At 36.9% G+C, this 23,388-nt stretch overlaps 1 protein-coding gene across 1 annotated transcript in view; it reads right to left on the reverse strand.

Moving 5' to 3' along the window:
* The window catches only part of LOC117172556 (trypsin-7-like), a 256,431-nt gene that overhangs the window by 38,144 nt on the left and 194,899 nt on the right, over positions 1-23,388 (reverse strand). The window contains exons 3-4 of the mRNA XM_033360612.1: positions 18,498-18,641; positions 18,179-18,310 (exon numbers count right to left, since the gene is read on the reverse strand). Of these exons, the coding sequence (XP_033216503.1) occupies positions 18,179-18,221 (43 nt within the window). The 5' untranslated portion in view covers positions 18,222-18,310; positions 18,498-18,641. The remainder of the gene's footprint in view (positions 1-18,178; positions 18,311-18,497; positions 18,642-23,388) is intronic.

Genomic DNA, 23,388 nt, shown 5'->3' on the forward strand with positions numbered 1-23,388 from the left:
ATTACAAGTTTGTCATAAGGACAACCGCAGGATTTCGCCGGGAGCGGGTGCTAATCTGAAAAACTGCACCCAATCCCATCGAAATCGCGGTAAAATTTCAGTAACAACCACGTCTCACGACCGTGAGATAGGTGGTTACAGTCTGTAACAGAATCAATAGGACGATCCAGCAAAAGTATCGTGTACCCCGCAGACACGGGGCGACCTAAGGACGAACGCCTTCTGCATTTTTCCCGCAAATTTTTTAACATATTTTTCACACGCTGGGATGATTTTCAGGCGACTAATCAGTGAAAGCTTGACACCTTTAAGAGCTCTAATGATAAGGACAATTAGTTTAACAGAATATTTCTTGGCTATGATGTTTTTGACAGCTGGTGCCAAAAATTCAATAACGAACATGGTTCACATCTCGAAGTTAAAAAGAACATTGTCAGGCTACGAGTGTGCATCAGAAACAATTTTCGAGAATATAAAGGTCCAGTATATGCGGCACTTCTCATTCTCGAAAATTGACTCGACTTCCCTGGGAGCATTTAGAGGAGCGATATTAAGGTTGACGCCGTAAGAGTGACAGAGATGATAATAAAGCACTCTTAGTGCCGCATTGTGCCTATGGATGTAGGCTGTTCCCGCGTGAGTTGCAACGGTATGGTGAGGTGGAAATGACACCGTCTTGACATGCCAAAATAAAACCCTTCATGCCAGACTTCAATCCGGGTAATTTAAGGAAAGCAAAAGTTAGTTCACGCGACATTGACGGATCCTCCACATTTCTGTGGAAGATACAGTGCATCCTCTTATCGAGGAGCTGTTCACGGAAGTTTTTCTCTTGTGCTTTCTTAATCCGGGCTTTCAGGAGTGAGTACTCAAGATAGATAAGATTTGATGAATTTTGCTAACCCCTAATACTGAAGTTAAGTCCAAGTGTTCCAGCAGTTTCCTCCGCTGCTTAGTACAGAAAGGCTTTTTGTCCACTTCTTTCTGCTTCCTGAGCATTTTAAGATGAGAGTCTCTTCCATTTGCAACTCTATGTGCTGTACCCAGAATAGTTCTGTTGTTAAGACTTTCAAGATTCAATATTCCGCGACCACCTTGACGGCGTGAGATGTAGAGTCGCGGAAAAGAAGACTTTCAATGCATGCTTTTGTTCATGTGCATAACCTTTCATGTCCCGATATCAAGGGATCTAAGCTCGCTCTTCGTCCATGGTACCAGTCCAAATGAATAGAATACTACCGGGATGACAAGCATGTTTCTCGCAGATAATTTGTTCCTCGCCGACAGTTCGGAAGACGAAATCTGCCGGATGAGACCGTTGTATCTGCTTCGGAGAGTATAGATGTCACATCCTGAATGCCGCTCCGTAGCACGCCCAGGTATGTATAAGTCTCTCCAGCTCAAAGGTGCCGTATAGCTCTTATATCGACGAGCTCAGGGTCTTCAGGGATGCCATTAAGTTTTCCATGCGTTAAATAAACCTTGGCGCATTTGTCTAACCAAAATCCCATTCCTGTTTCCTCAGTATATCGTTCGACGATCCCTAGAGCTAGCTGTCGCTGCTCTTTGTTTCTAGCATAAATATTAAGATCGCCCATGTAAAATACATTAGTGACCTTGTAATTTCGATCTGCACGTTTACTGAAAAAGAACCCGCCGGAATGGAGAAGTGCTAGAGATAGTGGCAATAGAGATAGAGGCAAAATAGGAGTGGGCTCATAGTGTCGCCCTGAAAGACAGCTCTTTGAAAGCTGACCTTGTTAGTTGTCACACGATTAAGTAGACAGTAAATCTGGTTTTCCAAAGCGACATCAATCTCTCTATGCACCTCACGATTTGCGGATGTATCTTTAAGCTTTCCAAAAGACAGATGATAAGTCTATGGGAGGTCAAAGCGAAAGCTTTCCGGTAATCAATCCAGGCCATTGCAGACACATCTATCGATGAGCACGTTCGCCCGACATCCTGCTACGCTTTTCTTTGATCTGCGTTGTTCATACATTTGTTGTCACACAGGTTCAATTGCCCAAAAAATCCTACCATTTAAGATAGCTCTGAATATCTTATACAGTGTGTTCAGAAAAGTCGTAAAAATACAGGCCAAATTCTGATGGGTTGAAGGAAACTTCTTCCTCCAGAAGGTCTTGATAACATCTAGTCCCGGAGCGGAAGAGTTTTTCATCCCTGTTAATACTTTTTTCACCTCGTCAGTGGTGATTACATTCTTATACATTCTACGTCAGGTGTTATGAAGGCATCACATGTTGTTCTGAGTCACATGTTATCTGAGTCTTCGTCCAGTCTATGATGCACTTCGTAGACTTCTCTCCAAAATACTTCGACCTCCTCTGGTTTGGGCGGTTGGTCGACAGTAACTTGGGGGTCTTACAAGAGTCGAGGTGGGTCAGAGAGAAACTGTTGATTTTCTCTGACCTACCTCTCTCTCACCGCTCTAGACTTCTCTTAGCATCAAACAGTGTCCGTATTCTCGCAACAATATGAAGCTTTGACTTGTTAAGTGTGTGATAACGGGTGCGGAGTTCGCGCGCAAATTTTCGAACCTTGACGATAAAATTCTTGCCAGATGTGATGTAGTCAATTACACACTGAATGCGGAAAGCGTACTGTCTTGCCCAGCCTATCTTTATGGCAATTTGATGCATTCGTCTTTTGCTCTTATGATCAACCGTTAGTTTTGTTTTATGTTTCGCATCAGACAAAGCTCTCACCGCATTATACACAGAATAATTTATAGCCTAGAGGGCGGACTGTTCGGAAAAATGTCCACAAAGCTCGTGATCCATTTCAGTCAGATCTTTAGGCTTGAGTGATACGTTGATGTTGATGTTTCTGCGGGTCATAAAGCATCGCTCTTCCTGTATCAGCTGCCTGCCCGCGGTTGGTCTTAGTGTCCATTCTCTTTCACTGTTGCCGGCTCGTTCTGGACGGGGTAGAGTAGGCGTTCCGCCTACATAGTCCCTTTCTTGCAGTACTACGGCATGGTTTCGCAGACGTTGATGCGAAAAGTGCGATAGCTCCGGGTGTTTCTCGCACTACAGTGCATGCAGTTCTGTCATGTGACCCCGTTCAGGGGCCTCACTCGCATCGTGGCACTCTAGGTCGACACGCACGTTTGGTCGACGCTCCTCTGCCTGCGGCGTTGTATCTTTGAAAATACATACAGTTGACCTCTGTAACTTTGGGAATATATTCTTAGATAGTTTATCTATCCATTGAGACAATAAAAAGAATCGATTTTTGCAGACCTTCTAAAGCAGGATATCCCCTTTAGGTCCGGTGATTCCGTCGATCCATCGCATTAGATCCAACTTGATTATTTATTTCAGTTGAAAATTTATCTCTTAGGTTGAAAAATCATTTTTTAGAATTTGAAATTAATTTTCGTAACAAAAAATTATTCTTGTTTCATTGAAACTTTATCATTTTAGTGTGATATTTATCTCTTGGTTAAAAAATTAATTATTTTGTTGAAAACTAATTCTTCATTCTAATATTCAACTATTCTATTTTTCGCTGGAAATTTATATTTTCAAGCATAATTTAATTAATTAGTTATAACTTAATAATAACTTAATAATTAAGTGGTTAACAATTCATCATTTGTATTGAAATTCCAAATGTAAAGTTTCCAGAGATAAATTTTCTACAAAATTCCAGAGTTTAATTAAATACACACGAATTTTCTACAAATTTCAAAAGTTGAATTTTTAACAGTTAAATTTTCCAAAAAATTCAGCAGTTGAATTGTCAACAGACAAATTTTTTATAAAATCAACTATTGCATTTTCAACTATACTATGAAAAATTCCATAATCCTAGATAGCCAGGGCCAAATCGTAAATTAAAATCTGCGATAACTTACACTAATTTTAAGCTTTTGATTGCAAATGATATATCGTTGGAATAGCAAGAAAAACATAGATTCCGAATATAATATTTTTAATTTGCTCAGTCAGCGACGTAAGGAGAATTCAAGTGGACAGGGTAAGACGCGCAGGTATACCGCGATCAAGTAAATACTGCCCGGATAATTGTTCGGTGAGTGCGTTTGGTGAAACATTGTTAGATTAAACTTCTGGCAAACAAATGTATTTTGCATTTGAATCAATAGTTTACTTGTTTGAATCTAAAATTTGTGGTAGTAGATTAGGACAGTGTACTATACAGTTAAACTTTTTTACTATTGCAACCATAGCATCACGCTCCAGAATTTAAAACATAATGCTATCAATTTATAGGACATATCGTTTTTTTGAAATGTCGCATGTGGTTAACTTTATAATATTTTACTAGTAGATTTATGACATCTTCAGTTGAGGCTAACCATTTTTCAAATAATTAAATTTCATTTTATTTGAATTAGCAAAATAAGAAACAATAGGATATGCTTCTGAATTTATAGTATATGCATTTGAGCCACAGAACTAGACCTACAAATAGACTCTTTGTTTTAAGAAGTGTATGGGAACCACTATAAAAAATCATTTTGGATATGGATGTCAGCAATAGAATGTGCAAATTGGGTTTAATGATTTAATATAAGGGGGAAAAAACAGAAAGCTGGTACATAATGTTACTGAATCTTTTACTCTCAGTACATCAAAATATTAACACCAGCAATATGTGGCGTGCGCCGAAGAAAAGGGGCTGACTCTAAACAAATTTAAATCATGGTTTTTACACCTTTCGAAAGGTTTTGAGTAGCTCTTTTTTATGAAATCTTCAAAAAAAAATCGAGGGTAAATATTGTTAATAACTAAGTTATTAGGTACCCGATAAATCGTGCTTTCGCTTGAGAGCTCCAGATTTCGTAACACTCTTCCCAACATTCACCAACAAATCTTCACATTTCATCTATATCCCATCCGTGAGCCGCGTCTACGATGCCGCTATATGCGTGAGAATGCAGTGGTAAGTGGGGAGGGAAGATTTCGTGAGTGTTTCCTCTCTCTCAAAAGTCGCGCCCATTTGGTCGACTTCGACTGCTCGGCCTGAAAAATCTCACTTTTCAGAGTAAACCCCATTTCTTCGGCGCATTTCACATATACAGGCTGCTTAAAAAACCAGACACTCAAAATCCATCTGAATTTCAATCGATGGGCCGTCATCCAACAATTTATAAAATGTCTAACAGCTTTCATTGTAGGTAAGTTGTATTTCCACCTTGACGAGAGTCACATCCTCACAAAGGAACAAAAAGTATGTTGCAAAAGTTCGAGGAGCAGTAATGATCTAGCTACCATAGAAGCTCTACCATGAATCTTAAATGATATAGTTTTACGCTGAAATGATGTCGACTAAATCATAGACTAACCTTGTACGAATAAATCCTTGTAAGTTATTTTAGATAAGATTATGTCCCATTTTAACCATTAAACTGCACCTTCTACGCGTTAAAGTAGAGTCGCTTATCGTTGAAATTATTCTTAATTAAACGAGTCGCCCTTTAACCGTTAAAGAATCTGTTTTCAAATTTAATTTTCAAACGAAGGCACTTTAACCGTAAAAGTATTCGTTTATTTATAAGAGGAAATTTTTAAGAGTGCACCTTTGCTACCACTATCCTCATGTACTCGTTTGGGCACATCTAATGGTGCAACACCAACCTTGAAAGGCTAAACGGAACCATTTGCGTAAAAATAATCAAGCACAGAATGCAGTCCAACAATTGAAAGGGCAGTTCTACCATGCCATAGATCATCACCATGTCAATATCAAAACACTGTGTACACCACAAGTAATACAGTTGCGAGACTATTTTAATAGAAAACATGATATTGCGCTATACAACAATATCTGTAAAGCGGATCTTGAAATAACAACCTTAAATTTTCCCCAGAGAAGGCTTTGAACATCAGGGCTGGCACCATAGAGGTAGAAAGTAACCACATAAGGTAGAAAGTAAGCTTTCTAATATTTGGCTCAAAAGGGGCATCCTGCTTCCAGGAACTGAAGAATTTGTTATTGCATTCTGGACAGGTTTATCAGCAATACAAATGATCGCAAACACATATTACATCGGACGTGGTTGAACGGTACCAATTATGTGGAGATAAGAACAAACATATCAAGAATATTATTGGTGGTTGTCGCGAAATGGCTTAGGGAAAATATGTATGCACAAACATAATGACGTGGCGGGTATCGTACTGCATCAACTAACCCTAAACATTATACTTATTAGAGAATGAATGCCTTTGTAAAGATACATTCCAGTGTTGTTTTAGAAAACGAAAATTACATCTTATATTGAGATGTACAATCCACACGGATCATTATATTCGAGCCATGTAGTTTAACAGCAAGGCTTCTGTGACACTTTTCTGTTGTAGGATAAATTTCGGTAAAACACGCCGGTCAGTTACCGACAGTCGATAAAACATTGAGCCGGTGAGTTACCGATGCCATTAGGCTGACGTGCATGAATCTCATAGTGAGCTATAGACTCATCAAAGCTCACTGGTGCTTGAATGTTCAATATTTCTTTCATTTTTTTGTTGCAACAAAAGGCAATAATAAATATTATGAATGGACGCTTCAGTTTTTTTTCCACTGGCTTGTATTTGACATGTTGACGATCTTATATAGGTTGCTTTGCGATTGTACACGATACCAATTATAATGATGAATCGACGTGTAGTCGTATTGCTATAACTTCTTCTAAGAAATTCAACAGGTCTCCGTCCTGATTAACTATGCGGAGCTAAATGTCATGTATTGTCTTTACGGCGACTGGAAGACAAATGGCGAGTGACGGCACTTAAACTATCTTATATTCTGGTGATACAATAGGAAAGAATTCATGAATCATGTACACTTTGCGATTGTTGATTTTTGCCTCCTCAGTGATATTGCACTCAACTCGTAGGGAGTTGACTTTAAGAATATCCATAGGTAGATTAGAATTATGAGTCTTATTGGCTTTAAGAATCCGTAATGTGAATCCCAAGAAGCATCCAGTATAATCGTGGGCCGACATAGATTCTAGTCTAGATCTAGTCCGTTCAGCATGCACTCTCATATAGACAGTTTTTGTGTTTTATATGCAGTTGTCCACACATAAATTTTAAGCACAAATAACCACATGAAACACTGCCATAGTCTTGATATCTATCATGATTGTACTTTAGCAGGCTAGCAACACCTAGGTTATCTATTAGATCTGATGATGGCCGAAGATGACCGAAACAGTCAAAGTATACAATATTATCATCAATATTTATAGAGGTTATCCAATGGGTTTCAGGACCGTGAATATTATCAAGATTGAAAATAGCTGACTTAGCTACTCACAGGTAGTTATTGCGCATAAACACTCCACAAAAATGTGGAGTCTTCAGAGCTTTAGCATACTTGAAGAGATCGGTATCAGTGAGTGGACGGTGAGGTAGCTCACTACAAGTTTTTCGGCAGCGGTCTCTACATAAAGTTCCTGTCCTTTTCGAAAAGGTTACATGTAAAGACCTAATCCTTTTCTGTAGGGGTTTAGGCGTAAACCTTTTCCTAGCGCAAAAGCTTCAATTTCATTTTTGTGTCATTGAGCTTATGCGAGTTGTTGTTTGGCAGCGGTAGCATCGTTTACGGCCTTGGTTACACTTACTGTTCCACTAGTAATAAAGCCGCGTACCCTAAGTCCAGCAAAAATAGAAATCAGTAGAAAAACACCCCCAATTTTCGAAGGTATTGGCAAGACACGTGTTCTTTGCACTTACTGATTAATTTCATTGCATTCGTGGCTGTAGTCACAACCTTTCTCAATGCTATTAGTTTATTTTTTAGCGGGTTCCTTCTTCGATCTGAGTTTTCTCTTCTTTGAAATAGATTTCCTCTTTAAAATAGGGATCTTCTTCTTCTTTCACCCATGCCGAGTTTCGCTTTGGCATTCATCATGTTAGTTATTACCAATGCTGTCGCTTTCTCGTTAGTTCCAGCGTCTTTAGAAAAACACGTTGCCAAGCTTTACTGGTTAGTGCACTATATGCAGCGTTTCTCGTTCCAACGTTCTCACGATTTCTCGAGTATGCAATGTCGTGTTGTTTGCACGATGTGGCTAAAGAATGAATACCAGGATCACTTCTAGTAAGTCGTTTAGCTAGCTTAGTACCTGGATCAGATTATTGGTAGCCTGGCAAGTGAAACGCAAACGGAAAGTTGTTGATGACTTTGTTGACCAATCCTTTACTACGACCATGACGTGACACGTTACGGTGCACAATGATTCCGCTCTTTACGGAGGTTTGCACGGAACTGATGCAAAACCTATATAAGTGCTGTTTTTCTTAGCTTTCGCAACAGTTGAGATTAAGATGTGGTTCAAAACGCAACCCATTAATTTGCGGCAAGAAGAATACATAAATTACCCTAACTCTGCACCCGAATGCATTTAAATTTGAGAATGTCTACGTCTACTCGAAATCCCTCAATCAACCGAAGTCAAAATTCTTGGAGCGTGTATTATATAATGTAAAAGGTATTGAATACTTTCCCTTTAGTGAGCATGAAGAAGTAATACAACCAAATGATGGTCAACAAAATTCTATAATTGTATTTGATGACGTGGCCTGTGAGAAACAGGATCACATTAGAGCTTTTTCTGTAAAGGTAGAAACGTCCATGTTGACGATTTTTACTTATATTAAAGTTACGCTCGAATCCCTAAACATCTAGTTTAAGATAATGTCAATCTTTTAATACTTTTGAAACAGGATGTAAGGAACTTGATACATGTATATGATCATCATGTCAACACTGACATGAGTTATTCTCAGTTTCAAAACATACGTTTAGCATGTTGAAATAGTGACAAGTGTGGATTTGTTATCATTGATAAGGATAGCAAACTCAACAAGGGAAGATACAGAAAAGGATTAGACTGTTTTGTCTCTTTATAAATACAAGTTATATAACGGAAATGATATCATTATATATTCGAAAATCAACACGTCAACATGTCAAAGTTTCAAAAAGAGAAGGAGGTGCTTCATCAAATCGCGAAAACTAGTGAGGGGATTCGACGTAAATATTTAATGTTCAAAATGGGTGGAGAAGCCACTGAAAATATAATGAGTAAAACGTTTAAGCCAACAGTTATGCAACTGCAGAAACTAGTTGACATATCTAATCCTTCAACTAAAAAAGAAGTTGAGCTAAAAGAGCTTGTAACGGAAAGTCATGAAGAAGAGAATGGTCAGGAGGAGGATCTAGATATGGTTTATGGTGTTCGTCAGCGCAGTGATGGCAGCTTTAAGGTTGGTGATAAACCTATAAGTTTTGAGGGACAATATATCAACGCTGATTGTAAACAGTATTTGAAAATAGTTGATCTGCTTGAACTGCTGCTTAGAGTATCTCCCGAAGAGTGAGCTATAAGCACTAAGGATCTGAATTGATACAGCCAAGATATCAATTACAAGAACTTCATTGCAAAAATGTTCAACGTATCTCGCAGACGATCTTCATCTAGTGGATGTTCCCTACCATAGTATAATTATATTAGCATGAAAAAACGTAAAGACTGACTACATCTACTGGGATGAATCTAACGAACTAGTTAAGCGTCTTCGTCTACTCCTGGCTTCTCAGGCAGCAGGCTAGACAAGTCACAACAATGAAATCATATCGATCATTGAGAAACTGCTGGAATCAGACATCATATATTAGGAGCGTACTCGTAACTCTAACGTCAGTATCACGGTGAGTATGAAAGGTCAATTACCCCGGTCCCTCCCCCCCTGACTCTTAATTTTCGGATTTTCTATAGCCTACTGAATTGCGCCCAAAATGCGCTCAAATTCGCCAACGATAAAAGTTCTTGCGCCACAAAACTATAGGAGTTATATCAGGTGTTACGCAGAGAGGGATAGCGTCAGGATACCCCCCCCCCCCAATTTGAAAAATCCAGCTTAAAATCACATGATTTTGAATATCTTCCAATGCGCTCATATGCGCCTTGAAGAAAAAATTTTGCAGCATATTAATAACCGAGTTATCAGCGATCAAAGTGCGGGAGGGGGGCTAGCTTCATTTTTCTAAACTAATAAAATTTTATCGAATTCATCATACCTATCTTTCATAACGTAAAATGTGCTTAAATGCGCCACCACTAAAAAATTTTGCGCTAGCTAATTAACAAAGATATCATGTTTTAGAGGGGGAGGGGGGTAGTGTAACACAGGTGTTGAATCCTCAATAGTGATGTGCAATATTAAGTGTAGGATATGGGTTCATTCGTCTTTAAATGCGCTCATATGCGCCATCCATTTTTTTTTTAATTTTGAAAATTGGGCAAGATATGTGGGCAAAAAAAATTGTACGAAGTGATGAATAACAAAATAAAAAGTTTTCAATCCGCATTGATGAAGGGAGTTTTTCATGGAGTTTCAAATGCGCTCATATGCGCCATCACATTTTTTGAAAAGCTTGAAAATTGTCTCAGATATAGAGGTAACAAAATTTTACGAAGTGATGACCAACCAAATAAAAAGTTGGCAAAGTTTATCAGCGATCAAAATGGGGGGGCGGGGGATGGCGTCATTTCATCACATCATATTTTTTCAAATTTATCGTACCTATCTTTCATAACTTCAAATGCGTTCAAATGCGCCTACACTAAAAATGTTGCGCTAGCTAATTAACAAAGATATATTTTGGAGGGGGCCGTGTCGCGCAGGTGTTAAATCCTCAACATTAATGTATAATATAAAGTTTGGACATAGATTTATTTGGCTTAAAATGCGCTCATATTTTACGAAGGAATGACAAAAAAAAAGTTTTCAATCCTCATTGATGAAGGGACTTTCCTATGGGGTTTGGAATGCGCTCATATTCGCTACATTCAAAAGGAACAAAAAATCGTAATCAACCCCCTTGTTGCCACTTGTTATGATCTACTATGCAAATCTATCTGCAAATAACCTATATTACTATATAAAAGTTTATAATGGTTTCTTCGTTTAGGATTTCAAATGCGCGCATATGCATCATTTTCCAAAGTGACAAAAAACTATAATCACCCCCCTCAAGACCAATTTTTACCGATCCATCGCCCGGAGATATCTTCAAATAACCTTAATTGCACTATACAATTTCATGAGGGGCATTTCGTATAGGATTTCAAATATATTTATTATTTATTTGAAGATATCATTGGATAGTGGATCATAACAAGTGAGAATAAGGAGCTTGATTATGGTTTAATGTTAATTTTAAAAGTGGCGCATATGAGCGCAATTAACATCCTATCCGAAGAGATCTTTATAAATGTTTATATTGCTATTTAGGTTATTTGGAGATATCATCGGTTGTTAAATCGTCAGCAAGTGGTGATGAGGGGGTTGGTTATGGTTTTTTGTTGATTTTAAAACAAGCAGATATGAGCGAATTTAAATCCTATCTAAAGAGGTCATCACTTCGTAACATTTTGTTACCTCTATATCTTGGGCAATTTTCAGAATTTCAAAAAAAATTTGATGGCGCATATGGGCGCTTTCCAAACCCCATGGAAAACTCCCACTATCAATGCGGATTGAAAACTTTTGATTTTGTTCGTCATCACTTCTTAAAATTTTGTAACATACAATATCTTGGGCAACTTTTAAAAAGAAAAAAAAATAGGGCGCATATGAGCGCATTTGAAGACGAATGAATCCATGTCCTCAACTTTATATTGCACATCACTCTTGAGGATTTAATACCTGCATTTTAATCGCTGATAACTCGATTATGAATGTGGCACAACAATTCTTCTTTATGGCGCATATAAACACATTTAAAGATCTTCAAGATCATGTTGGTGTAACTGACCTAAGTATGGACGTGTTTAGACGTCACCTGGATCGAATCGTTACTGCAAGCCATGGAACTCCTGTTGTTGCATTCAAGATAACCTCCGACGCCCATTCCGACGTAAACGCAAAAGGGCTTTGTAACGTTAGCGAGGCCAAAAAACAATAGGACAAAGTCAAGTCAAGACTTCTACGGCGCATCATACAAAACGAGGTATAGGTGAGACGTGGTATAGGTTTTGACGTGTCAGGAAGATTTGGTTGAAATGCTACCATATGCTCGTGAGAATAATGGCAGGGGCGTGTACCGCAAAACTTACACACTGATGAAGGCAAGGAATTTTATAATTCACATTTAAAAGAACTTATGCAACAATATGGCATCAATCTCTACTCAACGCATAATAATCTGAAGACGTCAATCTGTGAAGGATTTAACCGCACCCTCAAGAATAAGATGTGGCCACAATTTAGCTTGAGGGGCAACTACAAGTGGATAGATATTTCACCTACTCTGATCATAAAGTACAATAATACGAAACATTGATCAATCGGTTTGAAGACAAAAGATGTCACTGCCGCGGATAAAGATGAGCTTATGCAACGCTTTAAAAAGCTACGAAAAATAGCCAGAAGAAGGATGAAAGTTGGTGACAGAGTTCGAGTCAGCAAGCACAAGCATGTCTTTGAGAAAGGATATACTTCCAATTTGAGGACCGAGATATTCACTGTTGATCGGGTTTTGTTGACGAGTCCAGTGACGTACAAGCTCATGGACTATCAAGATCAACTCATCGCTGGCAGATTCTACAAACAACAAATTCTCAAAGTTAAGCATCCAGGTGTATACCTTGTTAACAAAATAATCAAGAAACGTGTGAAGTAAATATTTATAAAGTGGCTTTGATTAAAGGCTTTTATGATTCACAGAACAGCTGAATAGATAAATCCGGTAGGTAAATAACTTTGTGCAATGTTAAATCAACTATATGCAATGTTAAGTCGACTATGTGCAATTTGAATCAACCACGAAACAAGGTTGAACAAATGATGAAGCAATGAGCGCTAAACTAACCATGAACTTGTATTAAATTTATGTGAGGCCTATGCTTGTAATAACTAGATAAAAGGTTATGATAAATAACTAAGTAATTCATGTATATGTATGTTACTCGTCGAATGTTATTGACTTCTTCACGATGCATGTTTTCGCACCTTTTTCTTTTTTTTTTATTAGTTTTTTGCCTTTCAGGTGGGTACTTTATATCTTGCTTCGTAAGCCAACAAATTCCGTAATGACTTCTTCACTACATTTATCTACTATGAGGCCTAGAACTTTCTTGTTTTTTTTGGCATTCAGAAAAACATTATCTCGAGGGTAATCCGATGTATCAAATTGTTGAAATTTTTTTTCCATATCCGCTTTTATATCAGTATAAATTTCCTGACATTTCATTTCATATATCAAACTGTCAGTATCAATGTACAAGAGTTTCCAGTCATTATGATACTTTTTACGCAAGTAACCATAGTGAAAATCATAAATTAGAATTTTAGATACATCCAGCACTGTTATACTAACATAGATTGGCTTTCTAAACAAAACTTCTACCTTTATTAATTCAATAGCTACGAGATTTTAACTAAAAAATGCTCGGCTGTGAAATTTTGGTTTAGCGATTGGGGCTCTTGCTCCATACCTATACTTCCACTTCGTCACGAGTTTTACATCAACACGTTTTCGTACATTCTTAAATGTCTTTCTGTAAACTACATTGCTTATCAATTTGTACAAGTTGTTTTGAAATTCATTTTCAGCTTCTGCACTCTTTTCAGTATTAAAATATATCTAACTCTTAAGCCATGTTGACTGATTAAATTTAAGTACTCTGTGAATCTTGATTAACACAAGACTGTTTATAAACGCATGTTTCAGAGACCAGTAATGGGGAACGTACTTCAGTTTCAGTTGGAGAGTAGTTATAAGCTTCTCCTGGTGAGAACCGAGCGGTTTCGAGTGTTCTAGACAGAATGGTAAATCATTATGCTTATTGCGAAGCTATGGTGAATAGTACAAATTAACTTCTAGAATATAACCAAAGGGTGAATCATCTGAAATATTGAAATTCAAATTTTAACCATTTATCACCCACTCGAAACTACCCTAAGGAAGGGAGTTTCCCATTGCCCAACCATATAGGTTGTTTGCATCGATATATAAAATGTAGATGATTTCTTAATTTTTGTTGAAAACTATCATGGACTTGTTATTGGCAATGGTGTGCCGGCTAGAGCATTGCATCACTCCCCCTCGTTACCATTCTGAATCATCCAGAACATATCAACGTCTGTGATGAGTTCTAATCCTACCCCTCTATATTTGATCATGGCATCCCACGTGAAGCCAGGAGTCGTGTCGTAATGAGCACCTTCTTTTCCCGTTAGCAGTTGAACTGTCTGATTATCAATTCCAGGAAAAATTGCAATCAAAATTATATATTCAGTCAGGTACTATGCTAACTTTTCCAATGAAGATGGCATAAATATGAAGGAGTCTATGAAACTGAATTTTATCTGTGTTCCCTAAACATATTTTGTAAAAGATATACACTTTTCCTTATTTAAAACAAGAACTTTGATTTTACCTTCAAATTATGTAGTAATGTCACGGATGATAGAGTGACCATCGTATTCACTCAAGTTGTCGAACACAACGCGTATGGTGTTAGTGCCTTGACATTCTAGGTTACAATGTTCGTGTGCCGGAGGACGGTACGCTCCTGTCAAATGATAGTGATCATAAATCTTCTTGATGTGTGGAGGAAGAGCCTTTCCACAGATGTGACAAGTGTTGGCTTCAATGAAAGCTTTATGTTGCTCCAGTGCCAGTTTCTTCATCGAAGCTGGAGATGATAGCATCTTCTCACTGTTATTAGCAATTAGCTGCAACTCCAGAGCAAACCACTTTGCTTGTTCGACATTTTTCCGTACAGAACTTATCGAATGATAGAGCATCATTTAAACAGCACTTGACTAAGTACTCAATTTCAAAAACTTCATGCTTTTGTAAAATTTTAGTGTTCTATTCACTTTCTTCAAAAATCTCCGACTTGATTTAATAGTGACTCATAGTATGCGTAGATGATGAAAGGAACTATCTCTTTATACTTAAAATTTTTGAATTAGATATAGTTTTTCCGGGTCCGGCAACACAATTTTCCATTCATTAACTTTTTTGCAATGTTCAGTATGAGTAACCAAGTTTTCCATACTTCTAAAATGGTGCAGACATCGATAACAGATACATTTTCTAATTTTCTTATTAGACAGTTGCCTGCTTACTAATCGAAAAAGATCCTTCATCCTCACATAATGAAAGTTGAAAAACATAGGTCTCTTATCATGTACATTGTCTTCTTCATCACTGCTGCGCTCGTTAACATACTATTCTTCAACTCGCAGAACTTTTACGTGATTATCTCGTTTTTTACAATGAGATAAAGAGGAACGACCGAGAACTTTCGTTTCTTCCTGATTAAGCCATATACATTGATTGAAGTGCAATTTTGTTTTTCAAATTTGGGAACATCCTTTAATTACGCAGGAAACTTTATATCGATAAAGCTCAGTTCATCCTTATAATCTTGGTAGCTGGACACGCGGTTAGGATTATACTGATTTCGACAAACTAGATGCATGGCTAATAATACAGCCCACCTGAAGCTCTCATAGTCTTTGTTTTGCACATGTACAATTTATTTTTAATCACTATTTACTATTTACTTTAGATGTTTATAACTTTGAGTCCGAAAGCGGAATGACTGCGCTTTACTCTAGTTTGGATTTTATCAGGCACCACCCCCAATCTACACACGTCAGTGGAAGTTTCTCGACAAGTTTGATAAAGAGAACCTATAAATTTTTAGGAAAATCAACCAATCGATCTTTTCTGAAATTCAGGTGGAAATTTCATTGCCAATATCGATGGTTCTAGAAATTTAATGCAGGTAAGAGCTCCGCATGCAACGAACCTTACAGAAACGCTCTCTGACCTTATTATTCAGAACAAATTTTCAGTCTCTATACCCAGCAGAATCATGAAATTTTTTTTAGGATTCTATGTGTCAGGATACATTTGATAAATTTGATAGATTTAAATATTTGTAATCACTACTTTTTTTTACAAGCCTTATGAACAATACGAATTCAATTCAAGGAAAATAAGTTCTGTAATTACTTGCCTACATGTTCTTTAATTCATTTTAAATATTTTAGTAATATTTAGATTTAATTGATTGATAATTGGATTTGAATTTCGCGTGATTTCCGCATTGCTAAAAACTTGAAGTGAGACATATTTTAACTCCCTTCAGCTCCAGAATTTCCTTCCGCACAATGTTGGATTTTAAAAACATCGATAGTTTAAAACTCCTATTTCGCGCGTTTTCTGCGTCGCTCAAAATGCACGTGAGAAGAACTTTCATGTACTTCAGCAAACGAATTTCTTTTTTTATAATGTTGGGTTCTGAAGACATCGATGGGTTTTAATTCAAATCTCGCGCACTTTCCATATTGTTAAAATACATTTTAGGCAAACTTCATCTTACGCCAGTGATGGAATTTCATTTAAGCAATTAATTGTCAAAATGTCAATAGGCTACATTGTAAAATTTGCACGCCTTCTGCATTATTGAAATAATTTAAGCCTCATTAAATCAGAATTGTCTGCACCTTTCATTGTTGTGGACTTTCTGCTATAACCGGTAAGCAGAGGTATGAAAAGTTCTTTATAGTAAGAGGTACGTTAAGTACTGTACATGATCATCTCTCGCATCAGTTAACTATAAACTTTAAACCTGTTTCTATTGCATTGCCTTTGCTAAAAACTAGCAACCTCTTTGAGTTTTAAAATCTTCTGGTTATTATTGTTAAGAAGTCCATCAAATCGCACTTATATACAATAAAAATGTACTTTTATCATTTATATTATTTTTTTTTATTTTTTCTGACAATTCAAATTAACATTTTAACATAATAAGGACTCTTAAATCTATAACTAAAAAAAATGACACATCATATTTTAATACCCTTAAGTTCTGATTGGTTCTTTTTCCTCCAAAATGCTACAAAATCTTAAAGGAGAAAAGATATTTCTGCACAAACAAAATATCTATTTTAAATAATGACAAATTTAAAAAAAAACTGAGTACACTTATCGAACTAGAGACTGTGAGTTCGAATTACGAGTGCTCCATAGATGAATGAATATATCTTTTCTCAATTATAAGCATTTCCAAATAATTCAAACGATTTCGTTCATTTTGAAGCAACCGGAATTCAAATATTTAAAACTTGCATCAACTTACATTGACGCATATCGAAAGAAATATAAACTATATATGACACATTGTAGATTGAACATCGTGTCGTTTTTTGTTTTAAATCGGTGTTCAAAGGCTTAAAATTAAAAATATAAAACGAAGTATGTTTACAAATTATTATTGAATATGAAGTACGTTTATGAGTTATTTGCAATTCCAAGTGCTCCATAGATAAATGAATATATCTTTATTTAATTACAAGAATTTGAAAACATTCACACGATTTCGTTCATTCTGGAGCATTCTAAATTCAAATATAGAAACATTGCATCAACATGCATATAAAAAGCAACAGAAAAGTTGCATATATAATATTTAGATTAAACATTTTGTCATTATTCTGAATCTGTGTTCCAAATCTAAAAATTAAACATAAAACGAAGTACGTTAAAAATTGTTATTTGTAATTCGGAATGCTCCAAAATAAATAAGCAATATTTCGTTTAATAATAAGAATCTGCATAGATTATAAATGAAATAAAAATATTATTTCATTTTTAAGCAAAATTACACTGAATAGCCGATTGAAAAATATAAATTTTTATTTATTTCGGATCATTCCAAATTTGAAGAACGTTCTACGTATCAATCTATAAACATCTGTATCGAAACCAATCGAACCTTGTGTATGAAAAGCATGTTATGATTAAGCATTCACAATGAAAGCAATTAGTTATGGAATGTTAAAAATTCCAAAATATTAATAAATTATAATTAGATGTTTGTTTTATTTTCTTGTTCGCTAGCTTATATTTCCTCTTGTGAAATAAGATTTTGATCATCATTAATAAAGTCTTAAAGATCGAGAACTTGTTTAGTAATTAAATTAGCAGCTTCATCATTTTCCACCTCAATAATTGACAGTATTGATGAAGTTTGAAGTCATTGACGTGATTTTAGTAAATTTTGCCTGAAGTAATGATGGTGACTGGCACATTGAAAAAATAGGTGCCCACTTGTTCAATGTTGGATTCTCTGAATAAGCTGCATTACCTGGATGTTCCTGATGTGATTGCTCCGATACCGGAAGTCGCATAGTTCTCAGTGATGATGCCTTCTTTGATGGAATCGTGGACACTGAGTGAACCGACGACCTTTTCGGCTCATATTTCGCGTTAAAACAATCTAAAAAATCAAATTTAACTTATACATAATGCAATAAAATATTATATTTCAAAATGCAAATTAAAGAGAATGTTCATTTTATTATTATCATATTATTTTAAAAAAATGTGTGTACAAATTAAAGCTTCAATAAAAAATTAAATTTCAAATACAGAAGTGTCATTTTTAAAGGATGTTCAATAAATACCTGAATTGGTTCGAATAATTCGTCAAATGGAGGTATTCGTAGATCAATATGAACGTGACGAGTGTGAGGTGCAGATCCACATGAATCTTCGTCATCGAGCCTCTCATTCACCTTGCTAGTCGACATGCCGGCAAACTAACCACACTACACATACAAAAAAAAGTTTTCAAACAATAATAATGTTGAAATTTTTTATTCACACACTCACGAAAGATAACAGTTACTTTTAGAAGCGGTTCACTTCTGCATATATTGATGTCAACCATTACACGTGACACTTCTTATATAAATGCAAAATTACTTTTGTGACAAAAGCGTTTATGCTCAATAGGTTTGGCAGACTGAGCCAGACTGAGCGATTGAGTTGCGTACGGCCATATTTATGTTTGCTTTGTCGAAATTTTTAGGATCGTTTGATCTAGATGATTCTTTCTGGAAAATTCATTAGCGTTTAATATCCATGTTCCCAGAAATTCTGAATAATGGAATCTCGAAAACAACATCCGCGTACGATGAATCTTTCAGATAGAAATTTTATGAATTTGATGACTAAAGACAGTGTCCCATGTCACCTTAAATCTTCGCGCAAAACGTCAAGTCACTAGAAATTTCAGCTGATATTTTCCACAGAATATCAACAGAAACAATATTGATAGAAGAAATGTATAGTGATTTGACGTTCTGCGCCAAGATTGCGGCTGCCACGGAACGTTATCCTGAGGATTTTTTTGTAGGAAGGATGATTTGGATCAATCGGTGCTAGAAATTGCAACGTACGAAACATTCAAACCCAATACGTATGTGGAAGTTTCTACTCAGTCGGTATTGCAGGGACCATAATTGTTGGTCGAGACATGATTACTTGTCAGTGCCCTGCCACACCCACAGCTCATTTATCGATTTCGTTCACTGACCGGCATCTATTTTACCGACTGTCGGTAAAGGACCTGCCTCTGTTTCACTGAAATTCAGCCTAGAACAGAACCGTTTTGCAGAAGTCCTGATGTTAAACTACTGAGCCAATCGACCCAACATAGTCATATTTCATAAAAAGGAGTAAAAGAGTCTACATCATCGACATTGTTTGTCCTTTCAGGCGAAATTCTCAGGCAACCTATGCAATGAAGATCCGTTAGTATATCGAGCTAAGATATGAAGTAAAGACAACATGGAGAAATGTGAAACATCCTGTTGTAATTTTGGATACAGGCAATATGCACGCAAAATGCAACATACATCTTGAACTTTTGGGAGTCAGTTGGCAACTAGAAGTAGTTCAGCAGGTTTTCAATACTTATGTGTCGTATTGTAAGAATTTTCCTAGATTAGCGCGAAGCATGCGACTAGTAACCCAAGGAGGGGCAGATGCTGAGTTTAAAAAAGCATTCAGAGGACGCTTATATTACTTCTTATGATTGCAATCGCTATGTTAGGACAAGAAAGATGAAAGTTTAACTCTAAACTACACCATGCTTCTAACTTGGTACCTACTGCAACATCATTGTAAACAATTTCAAAAATCGCATTAAATTAATTCATAACATCCTCATCTGATCAAGTACTTGATTTAGTCGGTGACTGATGATGAAAACCCGGTTCATCCCTTTTTTTACATCTGCAATCGATAGATCGGAAAATTCTACGTTCAGGTACGTGCCCAAGTCATAGTTCAATTGTAACGTTCAAGATCAGTTAGAGGTTATTTGAAATTAACAAAGTTTTCCAAGAGGTCAGTGCAATTCCTGAAGTAAATTTCAACGAGTGATTCATTGGTGAGCTCTGTATTCCTCTTGGTGATGATCTTCAAGGTTTTTTCCAGGTTTATTCCAAGCAGTTTATGTTTACGTTTAGGATTATCCAGGAACAACAACGTGGACGTAATAAATTCCGTTCCCTTTGGGGTGCTTGATTAGCGTGAGTCCCCTTGCCTCTCACGTTTTGGGGTGCATGAATAGCGTGAGTCCCCTTGCCTCTCACGTTTCGGGGTGCTTGATTAGCGTGAGTCCCCTTGGCTCTCACGCTTCATTGAAGATGTTCGAACTGCAAATATTGAGCTTCTTGACAGTAAGCTATGCGATTGTAAAAATGAGTTACAGAATTACGAATCATCTCCCTATCAATCAAAGTAGCCTGTTGCAGAATCCCATTCTGCAATTCGTCTAAGCTTTGCGGTTGCGTTGAGTATACTTTGCTCTTTATATGACCTTAAAGGAAATAGTCGAAAGGCGTCAGATCAGGAGATCTAGCAGGCCACGCGATATCACTCCTTCTTCCAATTCACCTTTGAGGAAACTGAGTATCCAAATATGCTCGAACCTTCCTACCGTAATGAGCCGCTGCTCCGTTCTGCTGGAACAAAATATTTTGAAAATTATCGCCTGTAATTTCCCTTATTCTTGGTACAATTTGGTTTCTGAGTAGCTCTTCATATGCACAGGCATTGAGATTACCATCGATGAAGAAAGGACCTATCAATGTATCATTCTAGATACCGGCCCAAACATTAATCTTTTGTGGATAGTGTGTGACTCGCCAACATCCAAGCCGGATTTGTGTCGGACCAATATCTACAATTTTGCCTGTTAACTTCACCTTTTAAAGTGAAAGTAGATTCATCTGTAAATACTGTATTGAACAAGAAAAGAGGATCTCTATCAATTCTGTCCATCATAATTTCACAAAATTCAACCCGACGATCAGGATCGTCTACATTGAGCTCTTCTACCAGATGACCTTTGTAAGGATGATAATTAATTCTTTTTAAAATATTTCGCACTGTCTCAGGAGCAACGTCACGCTCATCACTAGCTCTACGTAAACTCAGGTGTGGCTTTTCAACAAATGCTTCGGCTATGTCCATCTGCATCTCCTCAGGTCCTGCAGATTTTGGCTTACCAGTTCTCTGAAGGTCCTTGATAGATCCGAGAATCATAAAGCGCCTTACAGTTATTTCAATTGTTGATTTTCAGAAAGTATTTAATCCTTCTCCATTACGAAAAGGGCGATTAAAATGAAAATGAATTAGTTCATAAGATCGAGCTCAATCTCCCAAACCACGCATCATTAATACAGATACCATCTCTCGTTCCGAAATTTTAGCTTGCGCCAAAATAATCTTTCAGCGAAAGATAGTAAGTATGTACTCGTAATAAGTAAATTTAGTTTCGAATCGTAATATTTGTATGGAAAAACGGTATAGGACTTATGGTACCGCCTTAGGTATTGACTTAGGTATCGAAAAACGGTATAGGACTGTATAAATATTCGGGGAGGAACAGAACTCTAACCAGAACACCTGGAACTTTGAATGAAAAATTTCCTTATGATTTTACAATATTCAAAACGCTATAACCAGGATCAATACAGAACTCACCAATGAATTTCTCGTTGAAATTTACTTCAGGAATTACACTGAGCTCTTGGTAAACTCTATTAATTTCAAATATCCTCTAACTGACCTTGACCGTTACAATTGACCTATGACTTAAGTACGTACCTGAACGTAGAATTTTCGGATCTATCTATTGCAGATGTAAAAAAGGGGGTTTCCATTTTAAAAAAAACAACGTTGACTTTCAAGAAGCCATGAAGGTCACCTTCAAAAAGCCATGAAGGCCACTTTCAAAGTCAAAATTAAGGTCACTTTTGAATTCCTCATTGAAATTTACATCAGGAATTATACTGACCTCTTGGTGAACTTTGTTAATTTCAAATAACCTCTTACTGACCTTGACCGTTACAATTGACCTATGACTTAAGTACGTACCTGAACGTAGAATCTTTCGCTCTACCGATTGCAGATGTACAAAAAGGGGGTTTCCGTTCGAGAAAAAACAAATTTGACCTTCAAAAAGACATTAAGGTCAACTTCAAGGTCAAAATGAAGGTCACCATTGAATTCCTCTTTGAAATTTACTTCAGGAACGACCTTCAATTTTCAAAAATATTTTACCTGAGGAAATATCCAACCGTCCCGGGGCTTTTTAGACAACTTGTATATGTAACAAGAGGATACACACACATGCCTTACCAACGCACGAGTAAATTGAGCGCCCGTCGCTTAGCTTATTCAGCCTCTATTCCTACATCTAGGGAACCAACAGCCATCAGCAAGACTAATCCTTTTAAGTGATTGCGCGGCACAATTGGCTCGCGTCAACCTCGTAGGGTGGAAGTTGTTTGGCTCGCCGGCTGGTTGTGAAATAAGTATACAGTGACAAGCCTAAAATTAAAGTGAAAGAAATGAGTCGTAAGGAGGTGGACAAATGTGTTTGCCTCCTCCACTGCGCCTTCGACAGATGCAAGTGTATGGCTCATGTCTGTCGGCGAAACCTAGCTAAGTTAACTGGCGTAATGACATAAAAACAGGAAACTGAACAATTGCAGGAGGAAAATGGAGAGATGGAAGAAAAGGACATCCTCGAGGAAATCAAACCTTAGGTTTCTCCCGCACTAAGTTATATCTATTAAGGTTAGGAATGATCAAGCTCGGGAATATCCAACAGTTGCGGTAGTCTTCAACAAAGACACAACCTTCAAGGATTTACTTAAAATCAAAGCCATAGCACAGTGATCCCAGATCTGAAACGAGACGTGGTTGAATACTATGACACGTCTATGCCCGTGTGAATATGGTAGGAGAAGATATAAATGCCTGGGTTGCGCAAGCAACCCATTTCTCCTCTTCTGAATTTGAAAACTCGAAGGTGCACGATTGTCGGTCGGAACATTTCAGTGGTTCTATTTATATCTCTATCTGCTTTGAAATAAAATGAAGAGATTAGGATTTTAATATTTCCAGATTTCGATGCTGGGCTATTGATTCTCATGATTTGAATACTTCGCGCGCCTCTATAATGCGTGTATTTTGAGGTTACGTTACTTCAAGTAT

Source organism: Belonocnema kinseyi, chromosome 5 (assembly GCF_010883055.1).
Source record: "Belonocnema kinseyi isolate 2016_QV_RU_SX_M_011 chromosome 5, B_treatae_v1, whole genome shotgun sequence".
NCBI classification, from domain to species: domain Eukaryota; kingdom Metazoa; phylum Arthropoda; class Insecta; order Hymenoptera; family Cynipidae; genus Belonocnema; species Belonocnema kinseyi.